The 23,239-nt window shown below is 38.8% G+C and overlaps 1 protein-coding gene across 2 annotated transcripts in view; it reads right to left on the reverse strand.

Moving 5' to 3' along the window:
* Positions 1-405: 405 nt before the first annotated feature.
* The window catches only part of KRBA2 (KRAB-A domain containing 2), a 41,404-nt gene continuing 18,570 nt past the window's right edge, over positions 406-23,239 (reverse strand). Inside the window, exons 1-2 of one of the 2 annotated variants that reach the window (XM_075193516.1) lie at positions 15,723-15,997; positions 406-3,595 (exon numbers count right to left, since the gene is read on the reverse strand). In XM_075193516.1, coding sequence (XP_075049617.1) covers positions 2,324-3,505 — 1,182 coding nt within the window. In that variant the 5' untranslated portion in view covers positions 3,506-3,595; positions 15,723-15,997 and the 3' untranslated portion in view covers positions 406-2,323. Of the gene's footprint in view, positions 3,596-15,722; positions 15,998-23,239 lie in introns of those variants that run through there. The other variant, XM_075193517.1, reaches the window with a different exon arrangement.

Here is a 23,239-nt window from a genome sequence, read left to right on the forward strand (position 1 = left end):
CAATGTAGCTTTCAGGGGGAACACTCTGGATAAAATAGTCACTGCACCCCAGATAAGAAGTAGTCTGTACTATGTCATAAAGGACTCTACCCAAAGCTACATTTTATATGGTGGGTGGGGGTCTTCATTAATGTCCCATGAAGTGTTTACTCATCTTTTTCTGAGAAAACATTGGCACGCAAATGATGTAGGACTTGGCAGCCAGACACTTATGTTATGTAACAGTCTCAGTGATAAACGTGTCCTGGTTGTGTCTGCCAGCATCCACCAGCCATTTCATCTGGCACACAGTTAGGAGTCGATACATCAAAAGAGAATCTTTTGTTTGTTTCATGCAGGAAAATCATTTTGTTATGCACTGTACAGAAAATGAACAATTTTCAGAGTAGAAGGAATATAAAAATGTAAACACAACTAGAACAATTTTATTAATATCAACGAGTGTTTACTAAGACACTGTAATATAGTACATATATTGTGAGTAAAGCAAAGACTACAAAGAAATGAAATAAATAACGCTGAAACAAATGGATATTGCTGTAGATGGTCCATATTAAAGAGGATCTGTCAACACTGAGTAAGGTCTAAAAAGATTACTAAAAGATATTTGACCCATCTATTCAGGAGGGGTGTGGGGGGCAGTGGTCTGGCAAGTCCAGAAAATGCCTGATTAGCGGTGTCCTGCCTCTCTACTGGTCCTCCCTGCATTATGGTAACGCTCTAGATGACCGTGCAACAGCCGGCCAGGGTGAGACAACGGAATAACCAGTGAGAAATGAATATACTGTGTGCGCTCCTTAGCTGTCCCACAGCCGTTTGAGGCGAGGTGAGAGTGGGTTTCCCCTTAGGATTTAAATAGCTTTTTAAAAAGGTGACAGGTCCTCTTTAAAAGTACAAAATAAATATAATAAAAACAGACTGATATGAGAGAACAATTTGTAACATGGACAAATAAGTTTGACAGAACCTTATGCTAATCTGACCTCGGTATCAAAATAGAGCTGTATAAGCTTCTAGCTCATACAGAAAGTGAACCGCTTGTAACTACATACCCAAAGAAGAATTAGATTTAAAGGTCCAGAAACACTGTCATCACAATACAAATATAAATAAATGGTGATGATGATTATACAAAAAATAAGTACAGTACATAAAAGATGCCACACCTTAAGTGTGGTACATAAACAAAGAGACGTAAAAGCTCAAATGCCCTTTCAATAAGGTAACATTAAACATAATCACAGTGACAAATTAATACATTTTCTTTGCAGTATATTGAAATGTTGTCAACACAGATGACTTTCTATTCTTAGGGCTAGATTTACTAAGCTGCGGGTTTGAAAAAGTGGGGATGTTGCCTATAGCAACCAATCAGATTCTAGCTTTCATTTATTTAGTACCTTCTACAAAATGATAGCTAGAATCTGATTGGTTGCTATAGGCAACATCCCCACTTTTTCAAACCCGCAGCTTAGTAAATCTAGCCCCTAGTGTACACTATTATTGATAAAAGTGACTTGTGTAAAGCTATGGCACAAGCTACAGCCAAGCTCTTGGCTTAACAGGCATGAAACTGGATATTAAATAATTTTATTTTTAAGTGGGGCAGCTACATTGAGCAAAGAACAGGAGTTTCCAGTGTATGCTATGCACTTACAAGTCCCAGGCATAATACACAACCATAAAGAATACATTCTGTAAGTCTACAGTGACAACGTGTTATGCAAGGCAGTCTGATATTAGTTTATTAGACAGTAAGGGTCATTGTTATAGTAGAAAATCATAGCACTAATAAACTGTTGGTTAGCTACCCTCTCCATCGGAGAGCTCCCGGACAGTTCACAAATAACTCTATCAGAAAGTGTGAGGAAATGTGTATACATAACCCTAAGTGACATCACTAAAACAATGTGTGACAGGGAGGTTGTAACCACTTGTAGATTGAAAGCTCTTTTGAGCAGGTCCCTACTCCTATTATGTCATGATTTTCATTCAGATTGTGTTTCTATGTCTCTGTAACTGTTGCAATTATGTAATTGTTATAATTTTGCTGTGTGTGTCCTGATTTCCATGTACAGCGTTGCGGGAGATGTTGGCTTTATAAATTACTAATGAATAGTAATGAGCAAGAGCCATTTCCTACAGCTTACTAGAGTGTGGATCTAAGCAACTATTGCTTACAGGTAAGTTTTTATAATATATGACCCTTAAGTTCTTTTCTTATACTTTTCATCATCAACATTTATTTATATAGCGCCAGCAAATTCCGTAGCGCTTTGACACCTGACCATTGCTCCACACATATGCAGCTGGCTATTTAATCTTAACTTATCAATTCTTCTTTGGTCAATTTTCTATCATTAGAATTGGAATTCTCTTGAGTGGCCAGTTCGTAAGTGATCATTTCATTATCTGTAGTGTCAGTGGCCAAATTATCATTTTCTCGTCTTCCAATTTCAAACCGTCTGTTCTTTACAGTATGCAGCAACACCTCCAGCTCTTCTTCTGTCTCAAGTTCATCCACAGCTTCGCTAGGAAGAGATGATGTGGACAGTCCAATTTTAATGCTCCGGCCAAACATGGCTTGGTACGGAGACTGGTATATACTGTCATGGTAATCTGTGTTCTTCATTATTTGAACAAAACGAAGCCCCTCTGACCATTTGGTGTTTTTTTCCATATCCATCCAGGCCAGAAGCATGTTCTGAATATCCTGATGTGCCGTCTCCACAGTAGTTGGAGTCTGGCCATCAGGTAGCTTCCCGTGAACTACTTTTAAGTTAGGCCACAGTGTCTTCAATTCAGTTATTAAACAGTCAGCAAACTCTCTACCACTATCTGACTGTATAATGGAAGGTGCTCCAAATATGCAAAAGATGTCTAACAATTGTTTTGCTACTTCATTGGGTTTTTTTGAGGTTAACGGCCTTAACTGGACAAATTTAGTCACGTAGTCTTGATAGACCATGATGAATTGAAACGGATTATCTGATTGTGACCTCATGTCAATCAAATCAACCTGACATCGACTTTCCATCTCAGAGAACTTAATCGGTTTGACAACAATAGTTTTCTTTTGAGAACTGAGCTTCTGCTGGCAGGTGACACACAACTTAAGGAACAACAGAACCACCTCTTGAGTCACATTTTTGTAGCTTTTTTTCAATTCTGCCAGCATCCTGTGTTTTCCCCCATGCCCCGTGTTTACATGCGCTTCGTGTAATACATCATACATATCTTCATTGGTTATATAGTATTGGACGGTGGTACTAGTTTCAGATAACGGAGCAATAAGTTTCTCCTCGTTTCCAACACAACAGATCTGAAATCTTTTTAAACGGCGATAGGAAAGAGATGACTTTTTCTTCTCAAGTTTGGCAATTTTTACCTGCTCAATTATTTCACTGTACTTTTCAGTTGTCAGATACATGGAATTATCCTCCCTCTTTTCAGAGAGTAAACTTTGAAAACAGTCATAGAAGAGCTGTTTATCTACAACGGACATTCTGAAGCCAGTCTGCACCTGTGCATTTATCAGACAGGGACTTTTCTCTCAATCCAGGACCTTCTAATAGTGTCTGTCCTGTAATTGTATCTGCAAAAAATGAAATCCAGATTAATAATTCACTTGTTTACAAATAAAAGTTATTTAAAGGACAAATAAACCTAAAAATTATGGTATGTTTTATAACACAAAGAAAACATTTTTAATTTATTTTTGTGGACTCCTACATTTTTATGATCATCAGGACCCTAGTAATAGTGAACATGTGCAAAATGAAAGCAAATTGACCACTGTCAGGGACAAGTTACATTCTGGATTAGTAAGTGAGAAGTATAGTACAAAATGTAGCTATCCCTGACAAGGTAACTGACTAGCTTCTCAGTCACATAGGGCCTATTTTGTCTTTAGCATATCTAGATTAAATGAACAGGTTTCTGCAGATTAGAGAAATGTGAAAGCGTACAAAGTGGCTTTGCAAAACTATTACAATTAATATTTATTTATATAAAGCCAGCATACGTCTCAGTTGTTTTTCGAATAGTATTAGATGTTTAGAACAGAAGACCCATGAAAAAAAAATCATCCTTTTTTGTCTTTCTGCATAAATCACCGTCGCAGGCTATACAAAGAATAATGGTATTTACCATTTTCCCTTACTTATTCTCCGGCAGCCATTAATAAATAATGATTCTGGACTTCCATAGAAACCGCAGTCACATGACGTAGTGAGCAGTGAAGCTTTAGAATGCCCCTCTGAGCTCTGTCAGTACTGTGAAACCATTCTACTCCTCTCTGCCATTATATGACTTGCTGAGAGCTGTGAGCCTGAGTCTGAGTCATAGGCTGACTGTCTGACAGCCATTTTTGTTTTCCAAAGCTTTTGAAAAGGAGATAATGATTTGTTGCTTAAAAAGTACATAACTTGCTATTTAAAGAAGAAACAAAAACTATGTAGGAGTGCTGCTTTAATTGACTCCCATTAAAACAGATTCCACTTTAAGTGATTAGACTTTGCCTTTTTTTTTTTTTTTTTTAAATTATATCTACATTTTATGCCAAAAAATGATAAACACGATTAATATTCTCAAAGATTTAAAAATAGTCATTGGAGTTAAAGTAAAAAGTAGGGAGTTTAAGCAGCAAATGCAGTCTACTAAAATGAAGCTGGTATGCGATATCAGTTGAAGACTGTAGCATCAACCTAAACAGGTCTATAAATTGGGTGCATCTTCTTTTCTACAAACCCAATGGATGGCAAACGTTTGGCTATAGCTCGAGTGTTAGAGGTTGCAATACCAACTCACACAGATTATATTAGCATATGTACTGGAGAGTGACAAAGAGTTTAACGTGTACTCATTTCCTAAACACAACGGGGGCAAGAAACAGAAACAAGTTGGATGAATGAACATCATTTCATATCTTACCACATCAATGTGATAGGAGCCTCACACCACTATGGTGCGCTTTTGAAGGTCTCTTGCCCTTCCACTATCTAATTCTCATTCTAGTTTATCATTTTATTTTCCATCATGAGAATGTCCCTGGGCACATGAAGTACGGTCATGTTTTACATAATCACACAAATGGACAGATCAATGTCTCCTGAAAAACTATGGGCAGCAGGTGGCTCAGTGGTTAGCACTTCTGCCTCACAGCACTGGGGTCATGAGTTCAATTCCCGACCATGGCCTTATCTGTGTGGAGTTTGTATGCTCTCCCTGTGTTTGCGTGGGTTTCCTCCGGGTGCTCCGATTTCCTCCCTACACTCCAAAAAAATACTGGTAGGTTAATTGGCGCTATCAAAATTGACCCTAGTCTCTCTCTGTCTGTGTGTATGTATTAGGGAATTTAGACTGTAAGCTCCAATGGGACAGGGACTGATGTGAATGAGTTCTCTGTACAGCGCTGCGGAATCAGTGGCGCTATATAAATAAATGGTAATGATGATGAGTATTATGATAATCTAATTGAATGCAGGTCATTCTGTCACTGTCCATTTCGGAACAGGATACCCACTGGTAAGCAGGAAGTGAAGATTCATAACAAAAACTGACCCTAGACAAGTGCACCAAATAACGTACAGTAACACAAATCATTGTACATTCTTTAAACTCACCAAAGCCCCTTAAAATTGAATTTAACATCTACATGCACCAGTGAAAATTTATTATTTTGAAGTAATATCTAGCCTCATTTACAAAAATAAATAAATAATAAACCATTAGCTTGGAACACAAGTCTTCATGTCTGCTATATGCACTACAGGATTAATAACTATAATTAGCCACCCACTGTATACCAATATTTCCTTGTTTCATCTTCTTCCTTTACCACTTTTACATAAAACACAGAATGGAATAATTACAGAGTGCACATCTTTAAGCGGGTGCTCAACGCTGGTTCCCCACTGCTTCCCCACTGCTTCCATACATTCCTCCAATATCACTGAGCAGCTATTGTTTGGATGAGGACAATGGGAGGACCAACAACTGCAGATGTTTGAATATTCCGTCCTATTCTTTAGAACCTGCTGTACTGACTGACACTTTCCTCTGTGCTACATGTTATGTAAATTATACTGTATGCATTCAATCACCTTTATAAGATACCAAGGAATTCTAGGTCCACATGTGTCTGCTACAAGACTGGAGTAGTTTTGCATGATATAAACAGACAAAAGAACTTATTATTATTATTATCATTTATTTGTTAGGCGCCACAAGGTATCCGCAGCGCCGCACACAGTACTAACAGTAGACTATACAGGGTGAAACCATACAGAACAATGAACAAAAAGTACCAATACTTCAGAAACTCCGGCTAGTCATATGCAGTAAAGACGGAGCGGAAGAACAGGTATGAAGACAGGAGGGGAGGGGGCCCTGCTCATACGAGCTTACATCCTAAGGGAGGGTAAACAGACCAGGCACAAGAGGAGCCAGGTGAGGCAAGAGGAGAGAAGGGAGGACGAGTCAAATGGAGGAGATGGGGGTTAAGTAAATGGTTGGTAGGCTTTGAGGAAGAGGTGAGTTTTGAGTGCACGTTTGAAGGAGCACAGAGTAGGAGAGAGACGGATGGAACGAGGGAGGTCGTTCTAGAGAAGGGGGGCTGCACGGGTAAAATTCTTGGATTCTGGAGTGGGAAGAGGTGATAAGAGTGGAGGAGAGGCGGCAGTCGTTGGCTGAGCGCAGGGAGCAGGCAGGAGTGTGAATGGAGAGGAGGTTAGAGATATAAGGGGCAGTAGAGTTGGAGAGAGCCTTGTAAGTGGTGGTGAGGAGTTTGAAAAGGATTCTGTAGGGGAAGGGGAGCCAGTGTAAGGCAAGGCAGAGAGGGGAAGCAGAGGAGGAGCGGCGTGAGAGGAAGACGAGTCTTGCGGCAGCATTGAGTATAGAGTGGAGGGGGGAGAGACGGGAGTGGGGGAGGCCAGTGAGGAGAAGGTTACAATAATCGAGGCGGAAGATGATGAGTGCTTGAATGATAGTTTTGGTGGCATCCTGAGAGAGAAAAGGACGGATGCGGGCGATGTTGCGTAGTTGGAAGCAACAGGCTTGGGCAAGGGAATGAATGTGGGGGGCAAAAGAGAGAGAGGAGTCAAGGGTGACACCCAGGCAGCGGAGTTGGGTGACAGAGGAGATGGTGGTGTTATTGACGACAATTGAGAGGTCATGATGGGATGGGAGTCTGGGCGGAGGAAAGTCAATGAGTTCAGTTTTAGAGATATTGATTTTGAGAAAGCGCCCGGACATCCAGGAGGAGATGGCGGAGAGGAGGGTGGAGGAAAGATCAAGAGAGGAGATATAGAGTTGAATGTCGTCAGCATAAAGGGGATACTGAAGACCGAAGGAGGAGTTGAGAGCACCAAGGGAGGAAGTGTAGGAAGCAAAACCTGAGAACAAAATAGAGGGTTCATTTCTATACAGAACACCGAATCCGAAATTATTTGATTGGCTGGAAAAAACTGCTGTGACATCTCATGGACTAGAAAGTACAGACACAAGCCATTTCAGAGACATTTCCATGCGTTAAGGAAATACTATGGGTTCTAGATTCTAGGCAAGCGCTTTTCAGTAAGTGGCCCATAAAGTGTCCATTTGAAGACCATGGCATAGCCAAATTCACAATCAACTGTTTCAGTATTGAATCCTGTATGCCTGTTCATGTAAAACCCCAAAATTACTTTGGCTTTCAGAGAAATGGGAAAAGTCAATATTTGGCCCGCAAATGTAAAAAACGAGATGTAGGAAGATGAAAAGGCCCATTATTATTAGTTGCAGCTTAGTTATTTCATGATAGCCAGGTTCTATGTTAAATCACTATTTATAGGACAACACAGCTAGAAGGAACTCTGGTTTATTCCAAAGGACTGAATCAATTCAACCAACGTGGTTCTTGGCTAAACCAACTCTGGAACCACATGACAAATGGCCAACTTGCCAGAGATGTTGTGTTGTGCATTAAAGTTTCTGTATAATAAATATATAATTTCCTTTTGCAGGACAGTTGAGCCTATGAATTTGTATACTATCTCTGGATCATTGGTTTGATTGTGGATGATTTTATTATTGTTTATTGATAAATTAGAGAGAGGAACTCCACCTTTATTTAATTAACCCTAAAATTTCTTCCAACCTTTATATGGTTTTACATTTTCTAGCAAATTATTATAAAATTGATAAGATAGTGAAAAAATACATAGTAATAGAAAGTGTGTTAAAAAAAAAAAAATGCTGATTTGACAATCTATTAGGATTCTGTTAATGGGTTATATCAATCCTCTGTGTCTTATATCCCTTATGTCACTCATGACGCATTACAATTATCATTTTCTTACTTTACTGTCTACATATTTCATGATACTTTATTGTGATTGTATCATGATGACCATGTTGCTAGAGATGCAAAGTAATAATTCTGTCATTTGCTATCCTGTTGTACTGTGGCTCTGGTAGGGTTTAACAGGTTTCCCCTTGACACCAGTGAGGCCGTCAGTTAAGGGAATTATTAGCAGCATGTAACAGTGGATGACCGTGTTTTGTTTCACTGATCCTCTATAGCACTGACTTATTAGTTGTTATCTCGAGTGATAAAATGATTTGTACATTTATAATTCTAACTTAGACAGGCTTCCCACCTTTAGATTCACGTGCAGTCTCTTAATGTAAAACTGGTTACCATTTATGTTACATTAATGCTGTCTGCAAACCACACTACTGAAAAGATGATCTAATAAACTTGTGAGATCTCATCTGTCTATCACGGCTCTAAATGTAGTAGTGTTTACTTAACAAACGTATACTTTCATTTCATACTAATATAGCAGTATGTTACAGGAGTAATTACAGCTTGTTTAAGAGATTCATTTAATTGTGGTTCACTAGCCCTTTACAATATTGAATTTGTGATTGCGTACTTCAAATCAATGAAATAGTGATTACTGTACATTTAGGATTTTCACACAAACATCTTCTTCAATTAGCGTGTTTGCTGCTATCTGCTTGGTTTTATAACTTAACTAGGTGTATCCTCTTACTAATATAGTAGTCAGTATGATGACTGACAGTAATAACAATATAGTTTTAGTTCATTATTCATGCAATTCACAGAGCCCCAGCACTTTGTGGTGTTTCTCTTGATAGCATTTATAGGATTGTACTTACTGTGCTTCCAACACTAGCAATAATTAGAAAGTACATGCTGCCTCCTATGTTGTACCTGAACGGTCATTGTATATTGCTGTAAATTGTAGCAATTCTATTTTAATTATTATAAAGTACATTTAAGATGAATTTGCTAGTGTTTGGAACTATATTCTCATGATCATCGTGTTATAGCTGTATTATATTCCGGTGCTTGTGTCACAATACACATATATGTATGTACATATCACAAAAACAATATATAGATATTAAAACACATAATCACAGAGTAATATTGATGAAATACTAAATTGTTTCGATCAATGGTTTGTTTTTTTTAACACAACTTGAACACTAATTTCGTTATATATCACAATTTACGCACTAATATACGTCAAACGAGAGACGAATTACTATGAAATAATAAATGGTATGATGGACACTATAGAAGGAAAGTCACCCATTCACTCAATTTATTTTTTATTTACTTATATTTATAGTAACACTAATATTTTAATAGATGCTACTCACGAGAGATAATATGGTAATTATAATTCACTTTGTGTTATAAATAGTGCTGCGACATTTTAACGTTTAGTGATAAAATTTAATAATATTTAATATAGGCACTTTAATTCAGAGTTCTATCTATGACAATTAGATTTTAGATATTCACTGCAATTAACATGTAATGATATTCTAAAAAAGTGAATAAACGAATGCAATAGAAATAATGAGGGTTTAATATACTAATATCAATAATCAAGGATTAAACTAACCTCACGTCAATAATTAGGGTTTCTTTAAATGAGGTATACTTCCAATATAAAGTCGTCTCAAGATAATCAGATAGGTAGGTCAAAATGTCAATCAAGAAAATCACTAATGGATTGGTTAAGAGGTATTTAAAAACCCAATTTGTACAACGGGCTGGTTGATACGTTGACAAAGCAGTAGCGAAACGTACATCGGTAGCATTGCAATACACCAGTTAGTGATTCTGTTACAACAGAGAGAATAATCACGAATGTAGCAAAGAATTAAATATATCTATAACACAATGATCATGAGAATATAATTATTGTGGCCATACAAAACACGATGTCACTAACATTCAATTCATCCTAAATCTACTTTAGACTATTAAAATAGAATTGCTACAGGGTTATAGAATGTTCAGATAAAACATAGGCGGCAGCATGTACTTACCAATTATTGCTAATGAAAATTAAGTACAATCATATAAATGCTATCAAGAGAAACACCATAAAGTGCCGGGGCTTTGTGAACAGCATGAATAATGAATTAAAACTACATTGTTATTACTATTGGAGTCATTACAGACTATATTAGTGAGAGGATACACCTAGTTAAGTTATACAGCTGAAACAGACTGCAGCAAGCACGCCAATTGTAAAAGATGCTAGTGGTTAGTGTAAATTTATCATTTTCACTGCATTGAAGTAGAAATCACTATTGTAAATGGCTAGCGAACCACAATTAACTGAATCTCTTATAGAAGCAGTAATTACTCCTGAACTGCTAGCCTAGTATGAAATTAAAATATATGTCTGTTAATTAAACACTACTACACTTAAAGCTGTGACAGACAGATGTGGTCAAACAAGTTTATTAGATCATTATCATTGGCGCGGTTTGCAGACAGCATTAAAACATTAATCTAACATAAATGGTAATAACTAGTCCTACATTGAGGGGTCTATTTACTAAAGTGCGATCAGTCATTAAAATGGAGAAAACAGCAGTCTTCTCCGTAAAATGAGCATTGCGCAATTTATGAAGGGCGTCACCGAATCACCCGGTAATAATGAGATTCTACAGTCTGATTTACCTCTGCCAACCATTAAGTAAAACGTGGCAAAGGCTTTCGCCAGGGACCCCAGCAAGAGGCTTGGTCTTTGCTGCTTCACCACGCAGACTGCGGTTATCCGGATGGGTACAAGGTAAGACTGACAGTAGAATAAGATGTTAAGCAACAAGGGGGGTCCCGAATAGGAAGGCCAGGATACAAGGATAACTTGAAGGGTAGCGAATACAGGATTCCAGGATAAGCTGAGAAGCATATAGCACTGGATACCAGGATCTGCTGAATAGGAACGGTTCAAGGATACCAGTATTAGCGGAGACGCATATATAGTGCTGGATACAATGCTCTACTGAATAAGAACGGTTACAGGATACCAGGATTAGCTGAGAAGCTATAGCGCTGGATATAAGGCTCTACTGCATAGAAACGGATACAGGATAACAGGATTAGCTGAGAAGCTATAGCGCTGGATATAAGGCTCTACTGCATAGAAACGGATACAGGATAACAGGATTAGCTGAGAAGCATATAGCAATGTGTAAGGAAATGGGGTTCTGTTAATCCCCCAGACACCGAGCAGATGAAATTACATGGATGGTTTATTTTGCACCCTACACACAGATGGATGGTCAGTGTTTGGGAATGAAAGGTAGCTAAAAAGTAATGGCCCCATGTTGGCCTACTGAGGGGCGTAGTTTCCTCGAATGCTGGATACCAGGATCCGCTGAACAGGAACGGTTACAGGATACCAGGATTAGCTGGGAAGCATATAGCGCTGAAAACCAGAATCTAATGAATAGGAATGGATACAGGATACCAGAATTCACATAGAAAACACAAGATTACAGGAGCCAAACAATCCAGCAGCTAGCAGGCTTACTGGGCATAAAGACCTGGCACCATATTGCTAGAACAAGTACCTTAAATAGTCTATAAAAGAAGGAATGCACACTCCCGTAATCCAAGATGGTAGACGTCAGAGCGGAGGAGCCCGACGGAGGCCAGCCCTGCGCAACAGACCTTGGTAACTAAACGCATGACAAAGGGTTAATGGCAGGAAATCAAAGATTTCTCATGTCATAAGCCACTTAATGTTTCTTAATGCAGTCCCCATAGCTTAATATTGGGACTGCGAAGTTCTGCAGTTCATTAAGCTCTGCTTTTCACAGCAAGGTAATGCAACCTCAGGATGGAATCGCCTGTTATTTTCTATGAGATTCAGCTGAAGCCTCTCCGGATTCGCTGGATCCCTAATCCGTGGAAGTGCTAAGCGCATAGCACTTCCTCCATTCACCATGTACAAAATACCTGCTGTAAACAGACACAGGGCAGATTCGATGTGAGGAGAGGGCGACACTTCGAACCGCGACTTGGACATTTCAGTTTTTAAAGCGGCAATGCACGGACCCATGTAAGAACTACCTTTGGGTTAGGGTTAGGGATATTACCATGATAAAATGGGTCTGCGCGTTGCCGCTTTAAAAAAAAAAAAAAGTTGCGGTTGCAAGTGACGTCATTTGGAAGTGTCGTCGTCTCCTCACAGCTAAGTAGGTATTTCTCACATGTCGCTCTATTCAGTTTCATAATAAATATGTAGGTGTAAACACTGTTGGTATTTACATCATCGTACTTCGTACTACACCTGATTGTCAATGCACTGTTTTAATAAATAAAACCCTAAGAACAGTACATGAATGAAAGGTGGGAAGCCTGTCTAGGGTAGAATAATAAATGTACAAATAATTGTATCACTCAAGATAACATCTATAGAGGATCAGTGCAACAAACCACGATCATCCACTGTTACATGTTGCTAATTATTCCCTTAATGGATGGCTACATTGGTGTCAAGGGGAAAGGCTAACTTGTTAAACAAGCACTACCAGAGCCGCAGTAGACTGAGGATACGACTTGACAGATTTAATAAATCACATCTCTAGCAACAAGGTCATCATGATACAATCACACTAAAGTGAAGGACATAAGGGATATAAGACAAAGAAGATTGATATAACCCATTAACAGAATCCTAATAGACTGTCAAATAAACCATCTTAACACACTTTTCTATTACTTTTTTTATTTCACTATCTATAGCCATTTATAATTTGCTAGAAAATGTAAAGCTATATAAAGTTTGGAAGAATTTTTAAAGTTAATGATATATAGAAATAGACATTTTAATTGATCAGTGTGGGTTTTGGAGTACCCCCACTATAGGGGCTTTTCCTTTTTTTGACACATTATATTGATGGCAGGTAATACTGTCATACTCTTGGGTAGCACCCAACCCCCATCATACATATAAAAATATGAGAATTCAATTTATAATTACATATGGATAAATTAGGGAGGTCCACATAAAGTTTCACTTAAAGGAGTAGTATTGAAATTAACCACTCATGAAAAATTAAGCATTTTAAAAAAAAGTCCAATACAGTTTCATAGCAAGAGCAACGGGGGATTGCAAATGTGTGGAATCTCCCTGTAGATCACGTTATATTACCTGTATTTACTGGGTTGAATTCTGGAATCCCTAGGATCGCGATTTCCTATACTGGACTTGATGTGGATAGCACTGAACCTGAGGGATTCCAGATAAGTCCATATTGTTTATCATTTTGTGAGAGCACAAACTTATGTGTTTTAAAATGAAGTTTTGTTGAATGAAAATTACTACACTATATCATTTTCATTTTTCTTGGTCTGAGGTATCAAGAAACACCAAGAGGCACAGTGAAATCCAGGAATGAAAACAGATAAGCTCATTATATTTTAGATCTGGTACACTTAAGCGCAATCAATGGGTGTTCTGGTATATGGAGGATCATTTGAAGTAAATGGTATTGCACTATTGTTGGTTTACATTTTTGTTCATATTCCTTTATATGGTTTGGAGTCTTTGAAGATACCAAAGTGAAAATGTGGGGACCATAATTTTGAAACGCCAGATAAAAATAAATCATTTGGTACGCATATATATTATCATTTTTTAGGAATTGTTCCTAAAATACTACACTATCAGGCGCCCAGCCTTCTCCTTCTTGTTAGTCACCCACAATATTAAGGACACCTGCCTAGTATTGTATAGGACCCCTCACGCCGCCATAACAGCTCTGACACGTCGAGGCACGGACTCCACAAGTCCTCTGAAGGTGTCCTGTGATATCTGGCACCAAGACGTTTGCAGCAGATCATTTAAGTCCTGTAAGTTGCGAGGTAAGGCCTCCATGGCTCTGACTTCACTGGCTTGTCTCCTGCCCATAGTGCATCCTGGTGCTATGTCTACACCAGGTAAACAAATCACAGGCACCTAGCCATCCTCATGATGTAAAATAAAACATAATTCATCAGACCAGGTGACAGTCTTCCATTGCTCCATTTCTGGCGCTCATGTGCCTATTGTAGGCGCGTGCGGCAGTGAACAGGGGTCAGCATGGGCACTCTAACCAGTCTGTGGCTTTGCAGCAAGCTGCAATGTACTGTGTGCTCTGACACCTTTCTATCATAGTCAGCATTAACTTTTTCAGCAATTTGTGTTACAGTAGCTCTTCTGTGAGATTGAACCAGACGGGATAGCTACATTCCCCACGCACATCAATGACCCTTGGACACCCATGACCCTTCCTTGGACCACTTTTGGTAGGTACTAACCACTGCATACTGGGAACAGCCCACAAGACTTGCCATTTTGAAGATGCTCTGACCCAGTCCACTAGCCATCACAATTTGGCCAGAGTCAAAGTCGCTCAGATCCTGACACTTGTTAGTATTTCATGCTTCCAACACATTAAACTTCAAGAACTGACTGCTCGCTTGCTGCCTAATATATCCCTGCACCTTGACAGGTGCCATTGTAATGAGATAATCAATGTTATTTCAGTCACTCGCCAGTGGTTTTAATGTTATGGCTGATCAGTATATATATATATATATATATATCAGTGGCGGATCCGGGGGGGGGGGCGGCTACACATTATGTGCAGGTCCGTTCGGCATTGACTATGTGCTGCCCATCTGCTCTGATTGTGTTTTAAAGTCAGGAAGGGGGCGGGGCCTAAATCGCCCCCCCTAAATCGCCCGGGGTAGAAAGTCTTTCTAGATCCGCCCCTGATTATATATATATATATATATATATATATATATATATATATATATATATATATATATATATTTTTTGTTGGGAAAGGACTCACTCAATAGCTAGCAGAAAAAAATCAAAGTGCACAGGTCCAAAGAAATGTGTAAAATTGATTTTTATCTATCTGTGCACATACATTTTTCTTTTTGCTGGATACTGAGCGAGTCCTTTCCCAGGAGTGTCAGTGTGTAAGAATCCTGTATTTGCCAAATTGACTGACAGCAAATGCGACAGAAAAAAGTAGGGCCATTTTATTACATCATACATAGGATATTCCAAAATCCAGGGAAGTCCACAACCTTATTAGACAGCATACCATTTATTTATAAGGCACCACAGATTCTGTAGTGCAGAACAATCATCTTACAGATATGACCTACATGAATGTAATAAACATATTTTATTTGGGTGAGAATAACACTTAATCAGAGGTACTCTGTTAGGACTCAAATTGCTGTGCAGTTGGTAATGAATATACATGAAATATCTATATATTGTAACTGAGTGAATGCATTGTAATAGTGTCATTTATTTGAAAATCACATGCATTTAAATAAGTTATGTTACCTGTCTCTGGTCATATAAGCATGCTAATCTTGTCCTCCTTACCTTCAGCCTGCAATCACATCACTTCTCTCTGCAGTTACAGAGACCTTCTTGTATTGTTCTCTTCTTTTGAGACCACACAGGCTGTAATATGAGCCCCCTCCTGACCGGGGGTGTGAGTGCTAAGCTGTCCGCTGCTTAACAGCACATACAAAGCCTCTCCCTGACAGCACATCACTTCCTTTTCTCAGGCAGGAAACTGTTTTCTTTCTTTCTTTATTTCTGATAATACACCACTGTTATCCTATGCGCAGCATCCACAGCGGCGGCCATTTTCCTGGGGATCAAAATTTTATAGGTACTCATGAGATATGCTACAAGAAAATGGCTACTGTAATCGAGACAATTCCTGTTTCAATACTTATTGTCCAGTTACATTGCATTGGTAAATATGTTATGACACAAATTATTTCAGCACAGGCTTTTTTCTTTTGAAAACATGTGGGGGACACAACATATTATTACCCAGAGAAATTACTCGTGGTAACCTTTTAGTAACAGGAGAAGTTTTTGTATCTTAATGACCAGATCAGTGTTTCCAAATTTACCTTGTGCTGGATACACCAGAATTACTTTATATTTATTAGACCATGTTATTTTATTTATTTTTAAGAACAGTTGGAGCCAAGGTGCATTGCTTATGTTTCTGCTGTCTTAAATAAGTTAAGTGGGAAATATACTGTTCTTTGGTTTGACTCATAGCAGAGCCGTAACTTAGAATTGTAGCGCCAAATGAATCTAAGACATTCGTAAATTGCGCCCCCCTTCAGTGTTGCGCCCTGGGCGGTCACCCCTATCGCACAGCCCTAGTTACAGCCCTGACTCATAGTTAGCCCTTCACGAAATGAATGCAATCCATGTAATTTGCCTAGCAATTTATTTATATAAACTAGTTCTAGGTAAATACCATCCCTCACAAGATTTCAAAAGCAGAGACTTTAGATTTGCTATAAAGACAGAGCTTAGCATACTTGTCATAACATATAGCATGCTATATATAGCTGTAACCACTGCCAATCATATAAATAAATATGCAATATTATAAACGCAATAGTTATACAGATTACTTGGTAACCAATGGTGAAACATACAAGACTATTACTAGCTGATTTCACATTTAAAACTGGAAAATTAAACAGCTCTGTACACCTAAAAATATTAAATATTTTTAACACTGACACGAGGGTAAATGTATCAAGCTGAGGGTTTTCAGGGGGGTTTGAAAAGTGGAGATGTTGCCAATAGCAACCAATCACATTCTAGCTACATTTTGTAGAATGTACTACATAAATGATAGCTAGAATCTGATTGGTTTTTCAAACCCGCCTGAAAACTCTCAGCTTGATACATTTACCCCATGGTGTCCTAACTAACTAAAACAAAGTATGAGCACCACTGAGCTGAAGCACAGATCTCCCTTTTTACTACAATCACTCAATAAATCTCCAACTATCAACCAATCTATCTATGTATTACTTTAACTAGAGGAAATATATGTGTGTTGTCAGTTGGGCATAGCGCGTTAAAAGAGTATTCACGCACAGAAGTATCTGTTAAAAGCAATGCATGCTCTGCATATGCAGGTTTTCACCACTTCCAGTGATGTGCACAAACATTGTTTTAATTAAATAGTTGCACTGTACCTTGCATATAATTGTACTCATGACTGATGCTTTAGAACATTCATGTACACAATTTTTATTTTATTTTTAGTAAACGTCTGAAAATGTATGAGCAGGAATAGGTTGTGCCTAGTTATACAGACTGAAAAGGCACCCTTCTATAAAAAAAAACACAATAAAACTTTAGTATACAAGTAGTGCATTCTTTATAGGACATAATGATACTTTCATTATTATAATAGCTACCAAAAAAGGTTTGTTGTTTTTTTTTAATTAGTTACTCAATATTACTGTTGTCTAACACTCTATGCCAGGGTTTCCCAAACCCAGTCCTTAGGGCTCCCCAACAGTGCAGGTTTTCTGGATCACATGTGACATAATTAGGACCACCTGTGGATCTGTTACAATGTGTCAGTAATGATTACACCTGTGCTCCAGCAAGGAGATATGGAGAACCTGCACTGTTGGGGAGCCCTGAGGACTGAGTTTGAGAAACCCTGCTCTATGCTATAGACATCAGCCTCAGGTTTACTCATAGTTGCCGACTTTGTGACTGTCCTGCGGGAGGACAGGTCACGTGACAGGGATAGGAGGGTACGTCACCATGGCCACACCCCCACTATAAAATGCCTAAATTCACTGCATTGAATAGAGGGGGCGGGGTTTAATAACACAATTCAAGAGCCTCCCGGAAATTCCGGGAGAGTAGGCAAGAATGGGTTTACTCATTAGAGAGCTCCTGTTTATTTACTCTTATTTGTCATCATTTCTTACCAATCATATTACGCAGCACTGTACAGAGGATATGTAGTCATTCACATCAGTCCCTGCTTCATTGGGGCTTATAATCTATGTTCCCTACTACACACACAAACAGACTAAAGTCCATTTTGTTGAAGCCAAATAACCTACCAGTATATTTTTAGACTGTGGGAGAAAACTGGAGCACCTGGAGACAACCCACAGAAACACAAGGAGAATATATACAGATAGGGCCTTGGTGGGAATCAACTTCATGACTCCATTGATGTGAGGCAGAAATGCTAACCACTGTGTCCCTATAATTATCAATAAGATTATAGAAAAATACAAATATACTTCTAGTATTTATATTACTTATCCAAACTCTTAATGCAAAATGATGTTCATAAACTTCACATCCGGCGTTAGCATAGTACAGTTTGAAGTTTAGAAATGTAATAAAGTAAATTAGGAAATTGTACTTCTGAGCAACCCTCCACCTCCCAACCATAATTAACAGCTGTTATGTGCAGCGACAAGACCAGGAACCCATAGTTTAGTTCCTAGCTCCGCAATCTGTACAATCAGTATTGAAAACTGAACGCTGTTTGTACAGTGCAATAGCAAACAAGCAAATTACATACAGTGCCATGAAACTGGAGGTAAAGATGGACCTGCCTAAATGAGCTATGGTGATACATAAGGTTGAGAAATAACAATTGTAATTGCTGGTGGAGGAGCTGCATGTGGCTATTGTTAGACAGCAGCATTGTCAGCCCCCTGCAGGGGCAAACGCAGGATTTGTAGAGGGAGGTTTCCACACCACGCAACCAGTGGGCGTGACCAGCATGCATGGGGTCATGGCTATAGTTTTAGACAGTGCTTGGCTGCTCTCCAACTCTTCCTATCCCCATAATATACATAGGCAATGCTGCGTTCACTACTGTTAGGTGCACGCAGCTCTCCCTTTTCAAGCAGAGGTGTGTGAAGCAGGAGCAGGGTCCAGCCACCTCAATTATACAGTGCCCCAGGCTTGGAGAGGGGTTTCTAGGCAATAGGAAACCCCCACTCCTCGGTTTGCCTATGCCCTGTTTGAGAAGGAGCATCGCCTACTGGTACTAATGTGCAGCTATTGGGGGTGGTGCACATTTGGAAGGAGAGACAGTTTAAGGCGGAGACATGAAACATGGACTAGTCACTGTAGAAATCTTAAAACAATCAGCTGCTGGCACCCATAACTTCACCATTTATCTTAACTAAGCATCCTTCCAGCTGTTTCTAGAGGAGCCTTTTGTTTTCTTGCTGCACAGGCACTCTTATGGTTATCTGTCAGTTTGGGGCAAAAGCACAAATTGATCAATTTTAGACTCATTTGCCTTTATTGCAAATTATCAAGTCTCAAGTATCATCTAAGGTTACCACCACACATCTAGGGCCCAGACCTTGAGCTCTGAGTCCAGAGAAATGATTCGGGGTTGAGCGCATTGTTAAATGATTTTCCAGACGAGGCACAGAATATGAACTACAGATTTGCTATAGGTGGGCTTGATCCTTAATTTATTAAAGAAGGAGTCCCTGGTTTGGGTTACATCATATCAGTGGCGGATACAGGGGGGGGGGGGGGGGGGGGCGATCGGGGCAATCGCCCCCTCCCCCCCTAGCAGGGGCTTGCTGCCGGCGACGGGTAGAAATTTTTTCTAGATCTGCCCCTGCATAATATCTGGAAAAGTCCCAAATTTCTTGTCTTGTTTCCTGAAAGTTTTTGCTGCTAATTTTGATCATCCACATTGCAGTTCGACAGCCATCTTGTCCCAAACACACACTTATGGTAAGGTTGGTACTGGATTATATAACGGAATTCAGGTAATGGGTTAATGACAGTCAGTGGAATTTTGCACTTTCACGTTCGATTAATGGTTAACTAGTAAATTATGGATGAACTTGCTTGTATGGATCTTCCCGATGAAATTAAATAATTCCTTTGCTAAATGTATTTTAATCAACCTCTGCCTTACAGTGACCATCAGTCATATCACTGTACTCTTGTTCCATAGCCAAGTCTGGCTTCTTCTGAAGATTCCGGAAGGTACTCCTCAGCGTTGAAACTGTGGTGGCTGATGGCTTTCGTGGTCCACTTTCTGAGAAGGAACATTGGTGGGGACGTGAAATGTCAATCCCTATAGAAACATTCTAATTTCCTGTCACAAGAGAGACCCTTCTTTACTGGTTAACATTTTTGACTTAAAGTGAAGTCAAATAATCATCCCACCATCCTGGGGATTCTTTGGTTGAAAAATGTTTGTGATTGCCATAGAAAATGGTAACCAGCAAAGGGCTCTTGAAGAGCTGACATACAATACAGGTGTAGCCGATTACTCACATGAGAAGTTTGCGTCTCAAGGAAACTGTCAAAACTTTGACCTATATTTTTGGGTACCAGCATTGCTGAAGCAGTGACATATCTTTGCTTCACCTACGTACACATTCTACAACATTGTTCATTAGCAAATAGAATATAAAAAATAAATCAAGTTTTTTTCCCCCAAATTAATTAGGGAGGTTAAAATATTAAATGGTATCCAACACCTAAGGAAATATTTTTCTTGTACTAAGCCGGCTTAGTAGTTAGGTACTTACATGTCTGTGTTATGCAAACGTGCAATCTCTGTACAAGCTTGGGCAGGTTGAGACATTTGCATGACTTAGCTATCAGCAGTAATGAAATACACTATGCCAGCATGCATGTGGGCAAACTTTATTTTACTGGGAGAGATTAATTTACTGGGACAATGTGATGGCAATGAAACAAAACTAGAAAGAAAAAAAGTCTACATGCGTCTGTTTTTAAATTTAACGGCTAAGGTTATACATACCAAGAAAGAGACGTGTAAATTGGATTACATTACTGGGTATTATATATATATATATATATATATATATATATATATATATATATGTATATATGTATATACATATATATATGTATATATACATATATATATGTATATATATATATATATATATATATATGTATATATATATATATATATATATATATATATATATATATGTATATACATATATATATGTATATACATATATATATATATATATATATATATGTATATATATATATATGTATATATATATGTATATATATATATATATATATATATATGTATATATATATATATATATATATATATATATATATATATATGTATATATATATATATATATATATGTATATACATATATATATGTATATATATATATATATATGTATATATATATATATATATATAGGTAAAAAGCAACAATCGATATAAAAAGGCGCTATTTTACCGCAGCGTGAACACCACCTTTGTGGATCTCAAGGAATGATAGTAGTCCAAAAAGTCCCAAAACCACACACTTAGCTCATTTAAGAGCGGCAGCCTCAAGAACCTGCGGCCAGATGGTTAATCCAGACATGTAGTTACTGCAATAGAAACAGGAAAGGTGCTTCAATGTGTATTATCAGATATAAAAATGGACAAATGGGTATTAATCTGCGTACCCTGAGGATATAATCAATAATTGGAGTAGAGGGGAAATCTTCTTCAGAGGCTATATCCCCAAATCTCCATCAGTGAGGACGACAATGCAGAAAAAAGAGAAAGAACACATATAGTGAAGTACTGTATGAATTCCACCATACAAGTGTGGTCCACCACCTTATTCCCCAAATAATGTAGCAAATCGGTAGAATATCAAACACATGAATCCCCTTGTGTGCACATCTAGGTGAAAAAGTGCAAATTATCTGCGTACCAGATCCCACAGGATTGTTAATTTTCCTCAGACCATAGGCACACATCAAGTCAAACACATAGATCCTCTGTTAGAAAACATGAGGTAAAGGAGTTAGCGCTGGTAAAGACCGTGGCTCGACGCGTTTCGTCTCGGTATATAGAGACTTCCTCAGGAGCACCAAAAACAGTCAATCAATGTGTATATATATATAAACATAAAAACAGGAGAATGTGGTCGCACACAGCTACAGGACTTTTACTCTATTATTGATGATTTAATATAATTTCCCAAGAACAGGCAGGGTGCACTCTTATATGTTACCAATCATAAACTGAACACAAAAAAAAGGAAAGAACAAAAGAGGCACTCCAGTCCCCAAAGGTCAATAGTAAAGAAATAAATGAAATAACTTGTCAGACGCCGTCCCTGCGCCTCCTCCTCGAGCAGGGACGGACGTCTGTCTGCAGAGCGCCCCGTTGCCAAGCAACGGGGACGCCTCTTCCGGCGACGAGGTGCGCAGGCGCGCCCGTCGCCATAGCAACGGGACGCGTCTTTCTAGTTCCTGTCGGCGGTCAGAACAGCTGACCGCCGACTCCCTGCCCACCAATGAGGAAGCTTCACTTCCTATTTAAAGTCTGCTCTGACACCATTAGGGTGCCAGAGCAACTGGTTTACTTAGTCTCCAGCGTTCCTGTATAGTTATATCTGGTTTCCTGTGTTTGACCCGGCTTCCTGACCTCGCTTTCGGATTCTCCATTTGTTCCATCCTGATATTCTGGTTTGACCTCGGCTTGCTGACCATTCTCTGTCTTCTGATTCGGTACCTCATCTGCCCGGTTGGTTCCTGACTCTGCCTGTTTGACTACGGTTCTCTATATCTCGCAAGTAGCTACCTGGGAGGGCCGCGACCTGCACGTCGTTGCCGCTAAGTCCAAACTTCCTTGCGGGGGTCCCTGGTGAACACCAGCGGCGTGTTAGACTCCGCGCCTCCTGGTGTAGTAGTGCCAATACTTGCAGGTACTAAGGTCACGTCTGTGACATAACTACATGTAAAGAACTTAACTTTTATTTCATCTGTCATTAAAAAGCAGCGAAATATGTAAAAAATGTATTGTGTGTGTTATGTATTAAAATAATCAGTACCCGTACAGCGGCATAGATTATATTCTATACTGGTGATAAATAGGGAAACAATAATGCCAATATCATATAAGTTGGCCAATATGTCTCTATAATAGATCCCTATATTTCACACAAATCTTGAATGAAAGGGATTAGAATACATTTTTCAGTCCATAAATGGACCACAATATAGGGATTCCTTTATTATGACAGATATTTTAAATAAGAGGGTCATCAGTG

This window comes from Mixophyes fleayi, chromosome 12 (assembly GCF_038048845.1).
Source record: "Mixophyes fleayi isolate aMixFle1 chromosome 12, aMixFle1.hap1, whole genome shotgun sequence".
Classification (NCBI taxonomy): Eukaryota; Metazoa; Chordata; class Amphibia; order Anura; family Limnodynastidae; genus Mixophyes; species Mixophyes fleayi.